Below are 16,958 nucleotides of genomic sequence, written 5' to 3'. Positions count from 1 at the left end.
AAGTAGGGTGTTGTGGGAGGTGGGGTCAGAGCCAGATGGGGGGTCGTGGCCACGAAGGGGGGGGGGGGGAAAGCAGAAGTGTAAACGCTGGAACCCTTGGCGTAAATTGCAGCTTGGCTCTTGTGAATCAAAGGATACGCCAGTGCTGCTACGTTATCAATTGTTACAAAATAATTGTCATGTGAACGTATTTGAGAAGATGTTTAAATATAAGTTACAATTTGTGGTTAAAGATGAGAGTATGTCGCCATCAACATCGCAATTCAAGCGGTAACTCTTTGGACTCGTATTTGGAAAGCGCCAGGTTCGAATTTCGACATGGGTACTGACTAGCCTGAGCTTTGTTCATGGGGTTTCCTCAGTCTCTCCATGAAAACGCTGGGACAAACCCTCAAATTAGGCCACAGCCCCTTTCTTTCCAATTTATTATTCACTGTTGACGTTATATAATGTGAGTTATTAACAGTGCCTTTAAAGATACCATAAACAAGTGAATCCCAAGTACGTAATGTCAACGTATTTTAACGCATTTACGAGACAAAACCGTTTGGAGACCAGAAATTTTTAATGCAATTTTCTAGTTTAACAGTGAAAGCAAAGCCCTACAAAGGGCCCCTGTTTGCCCCCGTGTGCTATTAGGCATCGAGCTCTCCTTCGGGATATCAATAGGCATATACAAGTCTTATGCATTTGTAAATTTCCGACGCAATGTACGAAAATATGATGTTTTTTAATGGAAATCTGTAGTTCTTCAAGATTTAGCTTTTGACAGTACTAGTGGAAGCCTTGTCTGTCACAAGCATTGCCTGCGGCGAACAAGCTGAAAAACTACTAATTTGTTACGAAACACTACTTAAGCAAAATTTCAGATTCTGACAGCAATGACAGGGAAATTACTGTCTTCTTGGTTGTGGCGCTGGCAGATCGTTACGTAAATGGTAAAGGGATGGGGGGGGGGAGATATTAGCGAATGCATTAACAAATTTTTCCGTTCATCACAGACGAGTGGGTTTCTTGAGGTCTGTATAGTACCTACACACATACATTCCGGTAACACTGACAGACCGACACGTGACAAGATTCAAATCCGATTTGTCCGATTATAATGAAGCTGCGTGAGGTAGAAAAGTTGCGAGGCAAATATTAAAATTTTCATCTCCGTGTGAGTGCGGAATTAAAGCATCGCTATGTCTTTCTAAATCAGATTTACCCTCCCCCCCACAAAAAAAAAGTGTTTATGATAATCTGTATCAAATTCCGTCGAAATTTAATTCGAGTAATTTTTGTATGCCATCATTATCATATGCGGACGCAAGCTGAGCGTGAACTTGACTTNGGGGGGAAGGGCAACGGCAACACAGTCTGCTTTTACCGGTTCTCACGGTCTCTTCGCTTGCAGATTTCTTATATTTTTTATTCTACCCTGAAGAGGGAGGCGATACGTTCCTCCGAAACGTCGGTTAACACCACATATACACGGTGCCAGATCCCAGAAGACTGCTTTCTTCATAGTCACCGCCGTGAAAGCCTCAAATCTTAGAAAGAAGTTATTATTGCTCACGCGTCTAAAGCATGTAAACCGTTCGACCTACTTTTTCCTGATCTGAAAAAAAGGCGTACGAAACTGTGGAGGAGGTTAAGGTCATCGGATCCCAATTTCTCTTTGTTCAGTCAAAAAGGGCCAGAGCGACAGTAGGGGCCAGCCATGCAGGTGCCTAAGGCGGCAGAGTTTGCAATCCCACACACCCCCATTTTATTTTGCCGTTTTGCCAATGAAAAATAATTCATTTTGATCTTCTGTTCATAGCATGAATATTGAATGTCAATGACCTAAATATGTACATAAAACTATTTTAAACATTACATCAGTGACAGTTGTCATATTTGTCCGGTAATTTTGCATTACAAAAAAAAATCCGTAACCTGTAGTCCGCAAGCGAACTATACCGACCAAGCGACCTCTGCTTATCGGCAAAGTTAGCGCCAAATTTTGCGGTTAGGGGGTGCCACTTGGTCAGCGCAACGGATCCCCTCGGCCGTTAATCTCGGTCTTCTAGACTGGAGCCGCTATTTCCTTGAAATAGCACCTCAATTATCCTCATGAGGCTGAGTGGACCCCGTTTCAGACATACTACTCCTCAGAAAATCTGTTAGAGCCGGAAATCGAACCCGGGACATCTGGATCTGTAGCCAGGAACTCTGACCACTAGACCACAGAGGAGGTACAATTTCGCATTATTGTGAAGATATGATGGAAAAGACAATTTTGCTTTTAACTGAAGAGGGAGGCAAAATTTTCTTTGCCTAGTGCACCAATTATGTTTGGGTAGGCCTTCCAATTAACAAAACGTTGTGCTATGGAGTCAGCCATCATTCTAGCTTGACAGACCTCCACTTTTAAACGCCAAACACCGACAGACGAATTTATTATGAACTTTTGTTACACAAAGGCAAAACCCGAAGAAGTTGAGAAAGCAGTAGAGGTGGCACTGGAAGAAGGGTACCGTCTCATTGATACAGCTTTTAATTACAACAACGAAGAAGCAATTGGGCGTGCACTGAGATGCTGGGTGGATGCAGGGAGATGCCGTAGAGAGGACTTGTTCATTACGACCAAGGTAAAATGGATCAAGGTCTGAATATAAGGCATTCTCTTTTCCAAATACTGCTCCTTAAATATGTCAGGCTGCTTTTTTTGTGGTACCTAAGCATAAATATGAAGATAATTACTAATTCCAATGATATTTGTGAAATATCAGCATACACACACTAGTCAACAACAGTGCAACTACACAGGCTGGGTAATGAATCTACAGCCGAAGGGGCATATGTGAGAGGAAACATCATCACAACTACATTCAAGAACTACATGATGACATGAATACACCCATGTCTCAGGAGAGGCTCTGGAAACAAGTCATTTGGATGGGTAGATACCCACAACAAGAATGGGATTTAACTAATTTTAACTAAAATGAATTAGGGTTTCATTTTGATGTGAAATTGAGACATATCATGCAGTGTAGCAATTTTAGCATAGTGGTAGACACCTAATGATCAATGACTGCCTTCTTTACCCCCATAGCGCCCCCTTAATATTTTGGGTCAGATGTTCTAAACATATCATAATACAAATACAAAACACTCCATCCAATGTGACATATAAGTTTTACTACATGAAAACCTATCAACCCTTACATGTTTCGGTCCTTATGGACCATCTTCGAAGGGAACATCATTACAAGCTGGAAACTACTACCACAATAGGTATTTTAATTTAATTACATACACTTGTCCTACAGCGCACAGTAAGCATAAAATAGGACAAGTGTATGTAATTAAATTAAAACACCTATTGTGATAGTAGCTTGTGATGATGTTCCCTCCGAAGATGGTCCATAAGGACCGAAACATGTAAGGGTTGATAGGTTTTCATGTAGTAAAACTATATGTCACATTGGACGGAGTGTTTTGTATTTGTAATTGTTAGTGTGACGGACCAGAATGAAACAAATAAAAAATATCATAATACATATGCAATTTAAAAGACTTGCTCTTAGGTCTGTAATATGGCTGTTTTGTGTGAAACAGTGCATCTCCAATTTTCATGTAAAGAATTTGCTCATTATCTGATATTTTTGTACTGACAGTAGTTTGTATTTGTCTGCTGTAATACAAATTGAATTAATGAACAGTAAAGTTGCTCTTCAATAAGTTGTATATTGTTTTCATCACAATGTCCTCAAAGGCCAAGATTTGCTTGCGGATGTAACTGTTGCTTTATTCCACAAGTGTACAAAATTTCAAACAGAAGCCCCGTTAAAAATATACTAATTTTTCCACAGCTTCCCCATGTTGGAAACCGTGCTTCAGATGTGGAGAAGTACCTAACCACATCATTACGCAGATTACAGCTTGATTATGTGGACCTGTACCTAGTTCATGTTCCATTTGGGTTTGTACCTGATAAAACAAGCGAGAATCCAGCAAAGAATGCTGATGGATCATATATACTTGATGATACAGATCTTCTAGCTGTGTGGAAGGTAATTTTATATATAATGATCTAGGTTCTATATTTATTTATTGCTAGTGGGGTGGGACTAACAAGGGAATGGTCCGATCCGACATGTCGAAACCTGCCCTGATTTTTTTTTCACTGCAAGAGTACACATAACACTATCCATTGTCAAAATTTTAGCTGCTAATACGAACTGTAAGCATTTTTTTTTTAAATTTCCGAAGTTACTCATTTTTTGTGTAGGCGGAACCGCTTGTACCAGAGGTTTGTAAAACCCCAGCTGTGTACTTGTCAGTTTACGATGCATTTGTGCTGTGCTATGTCTCTACCGATGCACCGGAAGCCTAGGCTGTGAGTCTGCCATGTTGCGTGTTGCATACTGCTGTGCTCTGCTAGGGGTGGACATTTCTCCAAGGGTCTGGCAGGCTATAATATTGGCCATGTTCAGCAATTTTTAAAAAATACTTGCAGTGCGTATTAGCAGCTAAAATTTTGACAGTGGATTTTGTTGTGTGTACTCTTGCAGTGAAAAAAAAAAATCAGGGAAGGTTTCGACATGTCGGATCGGACCATTCCCTTATAAGTCCCTTGTCCTGCGGCCACTTCTGGCCTATTGTACCAGACCCAGATGATAGGTGAGGGTAATTGTGGAGCAATTGGTGGAATGAAGATTGGCAGGGAAAACCGAAGTACTAGGAGAAAACCTGCTACAGCGCCACTTTGTCCATCACAAATCCCACTTGACCAGACCCGGGTTCGAAGCCGGGCCGCCGCGATGGGAAACCAGCGACTAACTGCTTGAGCTATGGCGCGGCCTTAGGTTCTATAATTTGCTCAGCACATACTTTTTCATACATATGATACATATTATATCTGAATGAGATAATTTGGTCGGGGGACACACATAAACTGATTGAAAAATTCATTCAGTAAGACCTGGTAATTATATTCACTCGTAATATTAAATTAGTTAAAATTTATGTTGTAATGGACTGGACAAGAAGTTTAGTTGAAACAAGAAAGTCATACATAATTTCATTGGGCGAATCACTAAGAAAAGGGGCCCACTTAGAAGTGTTGCTAAAAATTACTAATGCTGGGATTATAAAGCACACAACGTGAGAATTTGCTTAGAAGCAAAGAACAACATATTGCTTAAATGTGTTCAACTGTATATGAAAAGTATGAATTGCAAGTGTAAAATGGAGTGAAAGTACTGAAACTACTCTGTACAACACACAACATGAGAATTTGCTTAGAAGCAAAGAACAACATATTGCTTAAATGTGTTCAACTGTATATGAAAAGTATGAATTGCAAGTGTAAAATGGAGTGAAAGTACTGAAACTACTCTGTACAACACACAACATGAGAATTTGCTTAGAAGCAAAGAACAACATATTGTTTAAATGTGTTCAACTGTATATGAAAAGTATGAATTGTAATTATAAAATGGAGTGAAAGTACTGAAACTACTCTGTACAAAACGGATGCTCCTGCAACAAATTATATTAGTAAGGTACAGCTTTCCATTTCTTCATATAAGACTGCATCTACCATGCTATGCTCACGATAAGATTAGAAACCAAATTCAAAATGAGGTTCATGCTGGCCGTAAACTTCTCATGTATTCTGTATTGCAGCTAAGTATCTATGCATTTTCCAACTACACACTGCAACACTGCTGCCATAAGATCAATATTTTTCTTCCAAACATATGATAAATCACAGTCATGATATGCTTTGTATTACTCCTATTTTACATAAATTCTAATGACTACGGACAAATATTGTATGCATTAATTCAGGAGTTTTCCATCCATTTACAGGCAATGGAGCAACAAGTGGATTTGGGCCGTACCCGCAACATTGGTTTATCTAACTTCAACATATCACAACTGGAACAGATAGCTTCTGTAGCAAGGATCTGTCCAGCCACACTGCAAGTGGAACTCCATGCTTATCTGCAACAACCAGCATTACGTGCCTGTTGTGCAAAACTGGGGATTCCTATTACAGCTTATTCACCCCTGGGATCACCCGGTGCAAAGATCCATTTCCAGCAAAAATACAATTTTCAATACCAGTAAGTTTAAAAATTTCAAATCATGCATCTGTTTTCCAGAGATAATGACTAGGGTATTAGCCAGTCAAACTGAACGTGAAACACAGGAGATATGAATTTAATGTACTTTTTTGTCTCATGCATTGCAGAATACATTTCTTGCGAATACACTTCAGGCGCCCTGGGACGAATAATAAAAACGCTTTAATTTTATTATTTCTTTGTGGAAAATGGAGGTCAAAATACATAATTTAGTTGTTTCACTTCCTTTCTTACTTACAGTTTAGAAGAGAAAATTCTTGTGGATACATATAATAGTTTTAGCATACTGTACTTAATAACAAATCAGAATTTCCCCATTGGTTAGGTAATAAAGGTAAAGTGTTCCCTGTGGTTGGATTAGTTAAGCACTATGCCATGAAGATATCTGGTGGGTGTGAAGGTACAGCTCCACCTTTCTTGAGCTTGGCACTAGATGGAGGTGAGTCATCAGTTTCATGCCCCTGCTGCTTTACCTCTGGGGAAAGAGCCCCAGTATCCACTACATAGGAGACTGGGTGGGCCCCAGAGTAGGTAGGTGTATTAAATAAATATTTCTTTCACTTTTCTCTAGGGACATAAATTTCTCTCACATTTGTTTTTGAGCATCATTTAGGAGATATAAGAAGCTGCGGCTCAAGCCCTTCTATTTTTGTTCTTTATCATTTAACTTTCTGACTTAGAATTTAGCAACTTAAACACAAGAGTTATTTATACCAAAACTGTTGAAAAACTCTTCTTCTAGGTAGAAAAATCCAAAGTAACAAATTTTTGTTCCTTAAAATTTCACTTTAACAGAAAGTATGACAGACAGAAATGAAGCAAGATTTCTTTAGATGCAGTGTTGCCGTCTTTTTTATATTCCTGTATCAATGTGAAAACTGCCATACAAAAACTCAAAACTATATCAGGCTGGATCCTGACGTCGATATCATTAATAATGCACATCATTCTTTCACTGATATCCAACAACAGTCAAGTAATCCATCGTTCTAGCTTCTATAAAGAGTAAAAAAAAAGTAAAGCTATCCCTGTAACAGGGCGTGGTTGCCCAGAGGATTGTGAGATGTCGAGACTCCCACATTTTCTACACAATCAGCTCACAGATGGCCAGCCGGCTGCCCTTTACCCCCCAGGAAGATCCGTGATACTCATTCCTGTTAAAAGGCTGAGTCGATCCCCAGGGCTATAGTGCGACTGGAAGGGTTAGGACAATTGAAAACATCCAATGAACTCATCAATAATCGAACCTGCTACCTTCCGGCTTATAACATAATGCCTCAATCAACTACACCAGCACCTGCCCCTTCTAGCTTCTGTAATATAATATTTTCTCACCCCCCTTCCGGAATTTTGGGCATATTTCATATTGATTCTTATGTTGTTAAGTGTCAAAAACCTGCTTTACTTTTGTCTCTACCACGTGGTACCAAGTCCTGGCATAATTCTAAATATATTGTGACATGTTGCGCAAAGCCGAGCCCCCCCCCCACACCAGCAGTGACGCGGTGGGTGAGTCAGCGCTCCCCTCCCACCCCTCAGCGGTAACGTAACGCTCGCGTAATAGGCGAGTAATCACCCCGCATCCTGGCAGCTATGCGCGGTGACGACAATATTAAGACTTCAAAAGAAAAATCCCTTCTACAAACATCTGCAATTCTTTATGAAGGAAAATCAAATTTTGAAAGCGGCTGGGCTGGAACCAATTTACTCGTATATTGCTGCATATTAGTGACTAGACACGGGGTTCGGATTGAGCATACTGCATGCCAGGAAATAGTCGGAATTCGGCACAAAGAAACCAGGCGCGCAAACCGGATACTGAAAACGTAGAAAAAACACTATAGAAGATAGCACCAACTGATTTCCGAGCAGTGCAGCTGCCCCACTAGGAAAACGGAACGAGAGTATAAATAAAGTAGGATCAACCACTATCAAACAGCAAAGTTCTATAACAAAAACAAATTCCGTGCCCTGTAGTCCGTAAGCGTAGAGGGTGTCGCGTGGTCAGCGCAACGGATCCCCACGGCGTTTAATCTCGGTTTTCTAGACCGAAGCCGCCATTTCCTTGAAATGGCTCCTCAATTATCCTCACGAGGCTGAATGGACCCCGTTCCAGACTAACTACTTCTCAGAAAATCTGGTAGCGCCGGGAATCGAACCCGGGACCTCTGGATTTGTATCCAGGAACTCTGTCCACTAGATCACAGACGCGGTCTGAAGTTCTATGACAACACCGAAGAAACTGAGTAACATAACAATCAAGATAACAGCTACAAACCAGAATAATACATATACAACGACAATAACTATAAACTAGAACGAAAATAGTACATGATAAATACCAGAAGTATAAAAGAAAACAAATTTTAATTAATTGGTTAAATATCATAATACACCATAACGACATATTTTATGATAATTAAATTCTGTTTATACATATATATCGTTAAACGTTTCAAATGTAAGACTTTTTCTCCAATTTTAATACATATTAAAATAATTTTAGATACATGATTGAATATTTTAACTAAAGAGGAAACCAGACACATATAGTTATAAGTATTTAAGTTATATAAGACCATATAAATATAGAGGGCAATTCAATAGTTTAAAAATGTATGTTTAATTCTACCCCCTGATGATGGCTTTAGGAGTCGAAACATGTAGCGCACTGTAATACCATAAGACCAATAAACTCACTGATGCACGATGGAAGTGTGATTGAGTTTTGGATAGTTGTGTTCCGATAGGAGCAATTTAAAATTAATTTGTAAATTAGATTTACTGATTACTTCTGATTTGTAACTACAAAAATTATAACGCTCTCACTAATCTACACCCTGTACAAAACATTACAGCACATACTAAGTCTTCTCAGCTTGTTATGTATTTACTAGTCGTTGCTAGGTAACAGCTTTAACAATTAAGATTCTCCGCTTCCGCGCTCACTGCTCACCACCAACTCCGAGTGCTGAATCCCGACTAACACGCTTCGGGGGAGGGAGAATGCTGCTGTCCTTTGCCAGCACAGTCATTCTTGGTGTCGGGTCCCGTCAGGACGTTGCAGCGGGAATGCGTTCACCTAGCTCTTGCCTAGCAACGGCTGTCGTTTCCGGTTCCACTATTCCAGCTTTCAGCCGTCATGTCACAGGGTAGTTTACAACCCTCCCACTATTCACCCTTCCAAATTTGGACAACTGTTCAAAATCTCCTAACACTCAGCCACCAGAATACTTGCGTGTGTAACATCCCTAGTTACTCCGAAATCCCGGCCACAGCTTCTTGATAGCTGTAACTAAAGGCTGAAATAATCTCGCTACCAACGTAGCCAATACGTGGAGTAGATTCTTGGTAGGCGGAGCAGGACTCACTGGAGTAGTAGGTTCGTTGCTGGATGCACTTGATGTTGTCCACACAACCGCGATTACGAACAACAGGACAAATGTCGCCATGAATATCATCATCATCATTTTCATTGTTTCGTTCTCCCACCAGTGTTTCCTTTCGAGCCTGCCAGATGGCTGTGCGAACTGTGGCGTCCACTGCTGCAGGGAATTTGCAACGTTATCTAAATCTAACAGCACCACATCAGATTCGATCACTTTCTGGCCTTTCTGGGTAGCCTGGATCAGCGGGTTGAATTGAATATCTCCTACCCCTTCCTCTCCAGTCCCTGAATATCCTTTTGTACCGCACATTTTAGTAAACTATATAAACTCTACAGATCACTACAGCACACGCTAAGTGTTACGTCTGCACTATTCGTTCTTAGGTAGCGAATTCTAACAATGAAGATTCTTCTCAAGTCAAGTCGGCACGGACAGCATATAAAACACCTCTTATAACAGTTCCTATATTGTTGCGTACGTAACCGTTTCCGCAGGAACTTCTTAGAGGAGCCGTTACCTAACAACGGAGGTCTATCCTGGTTCCATTATTCCAGCTTTCAACCGTCATCTATCTATATAAATAAAAATGTAAATGTTCGTCTGTTCAAGATCTTAAATCCCCGAAAGTTCTTCACCGATTGCTTTGAAATTCTGATGCAACCTTGCATTCGAATACCAGCGTATTTTTATATACCTATTATATAGATGTCACACCTGTGACAGGTAAAAACATGCTTCTTTTGAAAAACAGAATTGGAATTCAGAAGAGTCACCCCTATGGAAACGCCAGAACAGACCGTTGCATAGGAAGCAACAATAGCGATACTGTAATCCCAACAGTGAGCCGTTGTGTCGAGAACATCGAATCTCCACGGTTACGACGAATACACGGAGCGTTCCCACAGAGACAATGCAATGACAATGGGTCGTTGCGTAGGAATCGCGGAATCAACAAAGCAGCGTTTCCGCGGTTATGACAAAGGCTCATTTGCATAGCAGCGGCCGACGGTCCACTGGTCCCTATCTTGAGCCAGATAATTCCAGTCCATCCTATCTCTAATATTAATAATATAAATCAATGTCAGTAGTTTCTTTAATCAATGGACTATGCATGTAACAGTAAATGGCTACAGGTTTGAATTTTGAGGTGCATTCTGAACAGCATCAAAAAATCAGCTTTCAAAATTACTGACTGAAAAAAAAAATCACAATTTTCAACAAAATGTTAAAATTTTTGCATATGAAAACATTGAACCAAACCAAGTTCAGTAAACCCATGAAAGGCCCATCAGTTTTATTCATATTATTCTAGCTAGCACCAGTTGGACCAATCATAGGATACTTAATATCATCTTAACTTCACTGATCACCTAGCATTAAGCGATATAAGAAGAATTTGATGAAATTTAAAGGACTGGAGGAAAGAAATTTCAGTTATTTTCCTGGCATTCATTTGCAGGTACTGAGTTAAATCAAGAAAATCCTCTCAGGATAGTTGATAAACTGATCAATATTCGAAGTGGGTATTATCTGTGTTTTTATTGCTAGTGGGGTGGGACTAAGTCCCTTGCACTGCAGCCACTTCTGGCCTATTGTACCAGCCCCAGATGATAGGTGAGGGTGATTGTGGAGCAATTGGTGGAATGAAGACTGGCAGGGGAAACCGAAGTACTCGGAGAAAACCTGCCCCAGCGCCACTTTGTCCACCACAAATCCCACTTGACCAGACCCGGGATCGAACTTGGGCCACCGCAGTGGGAAGCTAGTGACTAACCGCTTGCGCAGCCTTCGAAGTGGGTACCTCCAGAACACAAGTTTGAAGCTTGATCACTTGAGTCAATTTGTTCAGTTAACATTGATAAAAATAATCACATTTCAGTATGAACTGCTATTTGGCTATAAGTCTTAAACTTGATCAAAGAAGTTGTGTAGTGTCCAACTGAGAGAAGAGGTGGGGCTCTGGCGTTCCTATTGGTGTATAACAAGAGGGGTGGAGGACATTCCACTGCCAGAAGACCAAAGGATGGCACTATGACAGGGGTCAACTTTGTTCAGCAAAGATCTATGACCTTGAGCTCTGCATGGGTAAAGCCAATAGTAATTATGAGGGCCTCAGTCTGGAGGGTTTTGGATCTTAATGATGAGTTGCACTGGAGTACACAATGGACCCATTAGAGGTCTGACTGCTCAAGGGGTGACTAGAAATTGTCCCATGTCAAAATAATGCAGTACAAAATTTACTACACTTCACTAATGATGCAAGAGTTCTAGTATTTTTTTTTTCAAAAGAATTGTAATATGTTACAGTATCCATTTCTTTGTTCTTTACTCTGTTTTTATTCTTCATGCTGTATAGACAATGAATAACAGATCATTTTACATACTTCTAACCTTCTGCCTCCAGAGAGAATAATGAACCAGACCTACTAGAGCATCCACTGGTGAAACAAATTGCAGGCTCTCATGAAAAGTCTCCAGCACAGGTGTTGCTCCGGCACCTCATACAACAAGGAATTATTGTAATCCCCAAGAGTGCAAACCCCACACGCATCAAAGAAAATGGAAAGGTACCTAAGTGTATGCTACTTCTTTTTAAATTCTTGGCATACAGATTCTCTTATATACCTGCATAACAGAAGAAATCATTTTGGAAAGTTACTATGCTGATTTTCCCCTTCCACTCACAAAATTTAAGTAAAAATATTATTTGTTTTGTTTTCACTCAGTTTAAGGCTTCTTACCCTGAGACAGAATGAGGTTCATGGAAAGATCTTCCATCATTTCTTGAAACTGGAAGGACTCAAACTGAGAATTTAATATCTGGTTAGAACAGGGAGTTAATAGTCCATACAATGTCTGACAATAAAGTTTGTGAATTCACCACCATGTGCTTGTTGTGGCAGCAGTGGACAGAAAGCTCAGTATGGTTTGATGATGTTGGCATATCAGTGTTTCACAGCTGTGTTGTTGTTGATCTATGGCAGTCTCTTTCTGAGTGGCATCTATTATTGCCTGAGCGTGTTTTGGTGTGCCGTTGTGAGAATGTCGGAGCTTGAATTAGAGCAATGAGTGAACATGAAATTTCTTGTTAAAGTTGGTGAGAGTGGAAGCGAAATCAGAGAGATGTTAGTGCAAGTTTACAGGGATTTTTTTTTATTGCTAGTGGGGTGGGACTAAGTCCCTTGTACTGTGGCCACTTCTGGCCTATTGTATCAGCCCCAGATGATAGGTGAGGGTTATTGTGGAGCAATTGGTGGAATGAAGATTGGCAGGGGAAACCGAAGTACTCGGAGAAAACCTGCTCCAGCGCCACTTTGTCCACCACAAATCCCACCTGACCAGACCCAGGATCGAACCCAGGCCGCCGTGGTGGGAAGCCAGCGACTAACTGCTTCAGCTACAGAGCGGCCTAGTTTACAGGGATAATGCTATGAAAAAAACAGTATTTTACAAGTGGGTGACACGTTTTTCTGAGGGAGGAGGAAGTGTCACTGACCAAAAGAGATTGGGAAGGAAAGGAATGGGAAGAACTGAAGAAAACGTTGCAAAAGTTTGTCAAATTGTGCATGAAAATTGTTGGTTGACTGTAAAGAGCATAACAGAGCAAGCAAACATCAACAGAGAAACTGTTGAAGATCTTGACAATGAGGAAGGTGTATGCAAAATATGGTACCAAAAGAAGCTCACCAAAGAACATCGTCTGTGAGGGAGTGTGCTGAACACCCTGCCTATTCACTGGATCTAGCCCACAATGACTTTTTGTGTTCCTTAAGATAAAGGATATATTGAAAGGAAGGCATTTTGATGACATCAAGAGTAATACGAAGGCAGATATGAAGGCCATTCTACAAAACCAGTTCCAAAATTGTTTTGAACAGTGGACTAGGCGGTGGCATCAGTGCATAGCTTCACAAGGGGAGTACTCTGAAGGCGACCACAATGATATTCAGCAATGATGTATGTAGCACTTTTACTGTGATGAGTTCGTGAACTTTATTGTACAATCACGTATATATACAGGATCAATATATTTCTAATGCTTTGTAATAACAGTTATGCTAAAATGTCTCTGTATTTCAGTGGGATGCTTTATTTTTGTTCAATTCTAAGTGGGAGAAAAGTTTCATATAATGTGGTCCTAATGCATGTCTTGAAAGAAGCAAAGTTTTTCTTAAGAGTCAAAGCCCCATGCCATAAAGACATGTAGAACTGTGGGGGTAGGGTCATAGACATGTTTAACCTTAGCATTAGATGGAGATGAGAGCCTACAGCAATGGGGTATGGGCTGGACAGCTGGGGCTCAATTCTGGACTGGGGCAAGAGATTGTTCTCTTCTCTGCAGCATCCAGACTGGCTCTGGAGCCCACCAGCCACTGGGTGCCAAGGACTATTTCCCTGGGTGCAAAGCAGCCAGGGCGTGAAGCTGACCACTCATCACCAACTAGTGCTGAGGTCAAGAATACATGGATCTATACATCCACTCTCCCATATTTCTTCATGGAGTAGTGTTTAATTAGTTAACCACAGGGACTTTAGCTTAATCCACATTTAACTCTATAATTAAGCTTTACAATTTAATTGGGTTTTGCAACATATTAAATAACAATGAAAACACGTGGTGACTTCTCAGAATTCTACACTTACTTTCCTTATGGAGTCACGTGGTTTTACATCTGTATTTTACTATCATATGCAGCTTTCTTAAAGTTTTTATATTCGAGGGTAATGTGTTTTAAACCCAGGACTAATATGCATTTTAAACAATTACAGTGTGGTAGCGTTTTACGTGAATTTGAAATATTGCATTATAAAGAATATTAACAAATTCTCATTTTATGTGCAAAGTTTGAAATAATGGGAATAAAAAAAAAAAGGCAAGAATCGCTTGTCTTCAAATATGCGACATTTTCAGGAACGCATCCTCACATAAAATGTGACAATGTACCATGAAACAGACTGTATTTGTTATGAAGTTTTAATGCTATATGGTCTTCCACTGATATCACTGAATAGTACTGGAAGCAAAGATATGATAATCAGTAAAGCATTTCATTTGTAGGAAACACTACCATTGGATACTCATGTCATTCATTAGAGTCATTAAGGGAAGGTATTAACCCCTAATAAAGCCATATCATTGCTGGCTACTGAAAGCTTCCCCCACATGTATTTCAGCAGTGCAGAATATCCTCGAGAAATTATGTGTACTACTGTTCCTGTAACATCTAAGGACATATGTGGCATTAATTTTCCTCTTTCGTAAAACTTCTCACATTCCAGAAACAAACATTTTACGAATATTCACACAGTTTGTAATATTCCCTTTTTAACGCATCATTTAAAATATTTTTAAAATTATCCTAACTTGAAACGATGGTAAACCAACAATCAACTCCAATTAGGTTTATTTCCAGAATTTAGTCATTGAGCAAGCTGGCTCAAGCAGTAATGCTTCTGACATGTATTTTGGAAGTGTTGACTCAAATCTTGGCTGGCCTCTGACTATCCTGAATGCAATTTTTGAGACTTCCCTCCAGGCAGATGCCAAGATAGCACTCCAATTAGGCCATTACTACAGCTTTCCTCATAATTTCCTATACTGCCATCATTAATAACAGCATAAATGAATAAAATTACCTTATGTTCCAGATCTTTGACTTCCAGCTTACTCCTGAAGAAATGATACAACTAAACAGATTGGACCGTGGGGAGAATGGCAGAATCATAAACTTTCTCTTCTGGAAAGGGTAAGCCTGCTGTTTAGAGTTACTTTCTATATAGAAAGATTCAAACATACATATTCTGATTTCACTCGGATTTTTTAATTAAACTAAATGCTCTATTTGTTCACAGGGTGGAAAAGCATCCAGAATATCCATTTAAGCTATGAGAAGCAACATAAATTTGACATTACAGGGAAGCAATTTATAGTATTATAAATGATGAACACAATTTCAGGGAGAGAATAAATTGCTAGTCAGGTGTATCTTAGGAAGTCCTTGCTTCTTCTTATATTTCAAAGGATGGAGCACAAATTTACAATGGCCTGCAATCAATTACGAGTTGTACTTACAGCATATTTCTTCAGTGTGTTCCTTATTATAGATGCAAAGTACTCAATATAATATGGACAGTGATGACCTGAATTTTTATATATTTATACAAGGTACATAAGGATGTCACTGTCATCATTTTCTCTTCCATACACATTGAAAGAGACTGTCTGTAAAGCATATTTTTGGATTACATTGAGTTTGTCTACCATTCGGAAAGTCTGGATGAGGAAAATGGTCATCTGTGATAATATTTAGAGGTCTGTGTTATCATAAAAATATTAAAATGTCAGTTTACAATAAAAATTCTATACAAATTTATATCACCTTTATGTTAAATAATTTGGCTAACTGTAGCAAAGAAAAGGAGCGAATTGTTCATACATAACTCTGCTTGGAGAATTATTTTTCAATGGTCATCGTCTATAATTTTATGTCCAATTTTTGAGGAATACTTTAACAAATTTTATCATATAATTTACCAACAGACCTAAGAATAGCTTTATACTTATTTAATGGCTCCAATATTTCTCAAATTAAGTATTATATGTACCAGACAAATTGTGGAATGAACATCAAGCAAAATGCATAAACTCTGACAAAAAGATAACAGCTCCATCATTGAAGTTCTAAATGCTGCTGCATAGACTGACCAAACTGAGTCTCCAAATCAAAGGCATTGTATATGATCTCTTCAGACTTCCATCGTGAATGTAAAATTCACATACATTTATGAAGTGTTTATCCTAACTGTACAGGGACTACCCATTACATATCATACATTGTCCTCACTGTAGCCCCTTCTCTCACAGCAGTCCCTTCCCCCACCTGCTTTCTTTTGCTTTAGACATAGAATGATGACCAAGAGCATACCATGATCCTCATGCTTGATCTTCTGGTCATTTTTCAGAATTAAAGAAATCTGATGACTCCTCACTGTCTTATCAAGGAGTCACAATATGGGTCTGACAGAGAGCCATGAAAAATAATGCTTTATGTGTTTGCAAATAAATGAGTACTATGAATCCCATTAATTTCCTAGAGTGCCACACAACTTATGTATTGTGATAGTGCTGTGATATTTTGATAAAACTTGAAGCCAACCATGAAATAAGAGTGTATGAACAGAATGTGACAACATATTATGATTTTTATGTTGGTGATCTGGTACTGAGTGAGTATTATCAATCAGTTGATAAATATATCTTCCCAAAGTATGAATTTTAAGAGACAAATGACTGCTGAAGTTCCAACTGGTACTATGAAAATATTATCAACACAAGTAACATGTTTTGAGATGTAATAGTTGACTTTCTCAACTTGTCACCTGTACCGATATTTACAGATCTGTAACCTGAATTTAATAAAAAAAGGATTCCTCAGCTCTA

The 16,958-nt window shown here is 39.3% G+C and overlaps 1 protein-coding gene across 2 annotated transcripts in view; it reads left to right on the top strand.

Annotated features, from left to right (window-relative positions):
- LOC111870289 (aldo-keto reductase family 1 member A1) overlaps positions 1 to 16,958 on the top strand; it is a 17,689-nt gene extending 731 nt beyond the window's left edge. The window contains exons 2-7 of one of the 2 annotated variants that reach the window (XM_023862433.2): positions 2,451 to 2,618; positions 3,846 to 4,046; positions 5,851 to 6,107; positions 11,922 to 12,084; positions 15,167 to 15,264; positions 15,371 to 16,958. In XM_023862433.2, coding sequence (XP_023718201.1) covers positions 2,451 to 2,618; positions 3,846 to 4,046; positions 5,851 to 6,107; positions 11,922 to 12,084; positions 15,167 to 15,264; positions 15,371 to 15,407 — 924 coding nt within the window. In that variant the 3' untranslated portion in view covers positions 15,408 to 16,958. The remainder of the gene's footprint in view (positions 1 to 2,450; positions 2,619 to 3,845; positions 4,047 to 5,850; positions 6,108 to 11,921; positions 12,085 to 15,166; positions 15,265 to 15,370) is intronic. The other variant, XM_023862435.2, reaches the window with a different exon arrangement.

Source organism: Cryptotermes secundus, unplaced genomic scaffold, assembly GCF_002891405.2.
Source record: "Cryptotermes secundus unplaced genomic scaffold, Csec_1.0 scaffold94, whole genome shotgun sequence".
Taxonomy (NCBI): domain Eukaryota; kingdom Metazoa; phylum Arthropoda; class Insecta; order Blattodea; family Kalotermitidae; genus Cryptotermes; species Cryptotermes secundus.
The sequence above is the reverse complement of the archived record's forward strand: the minus strand, read 5'-3'. Positions and strand labels throughout refer to the sequence as shown.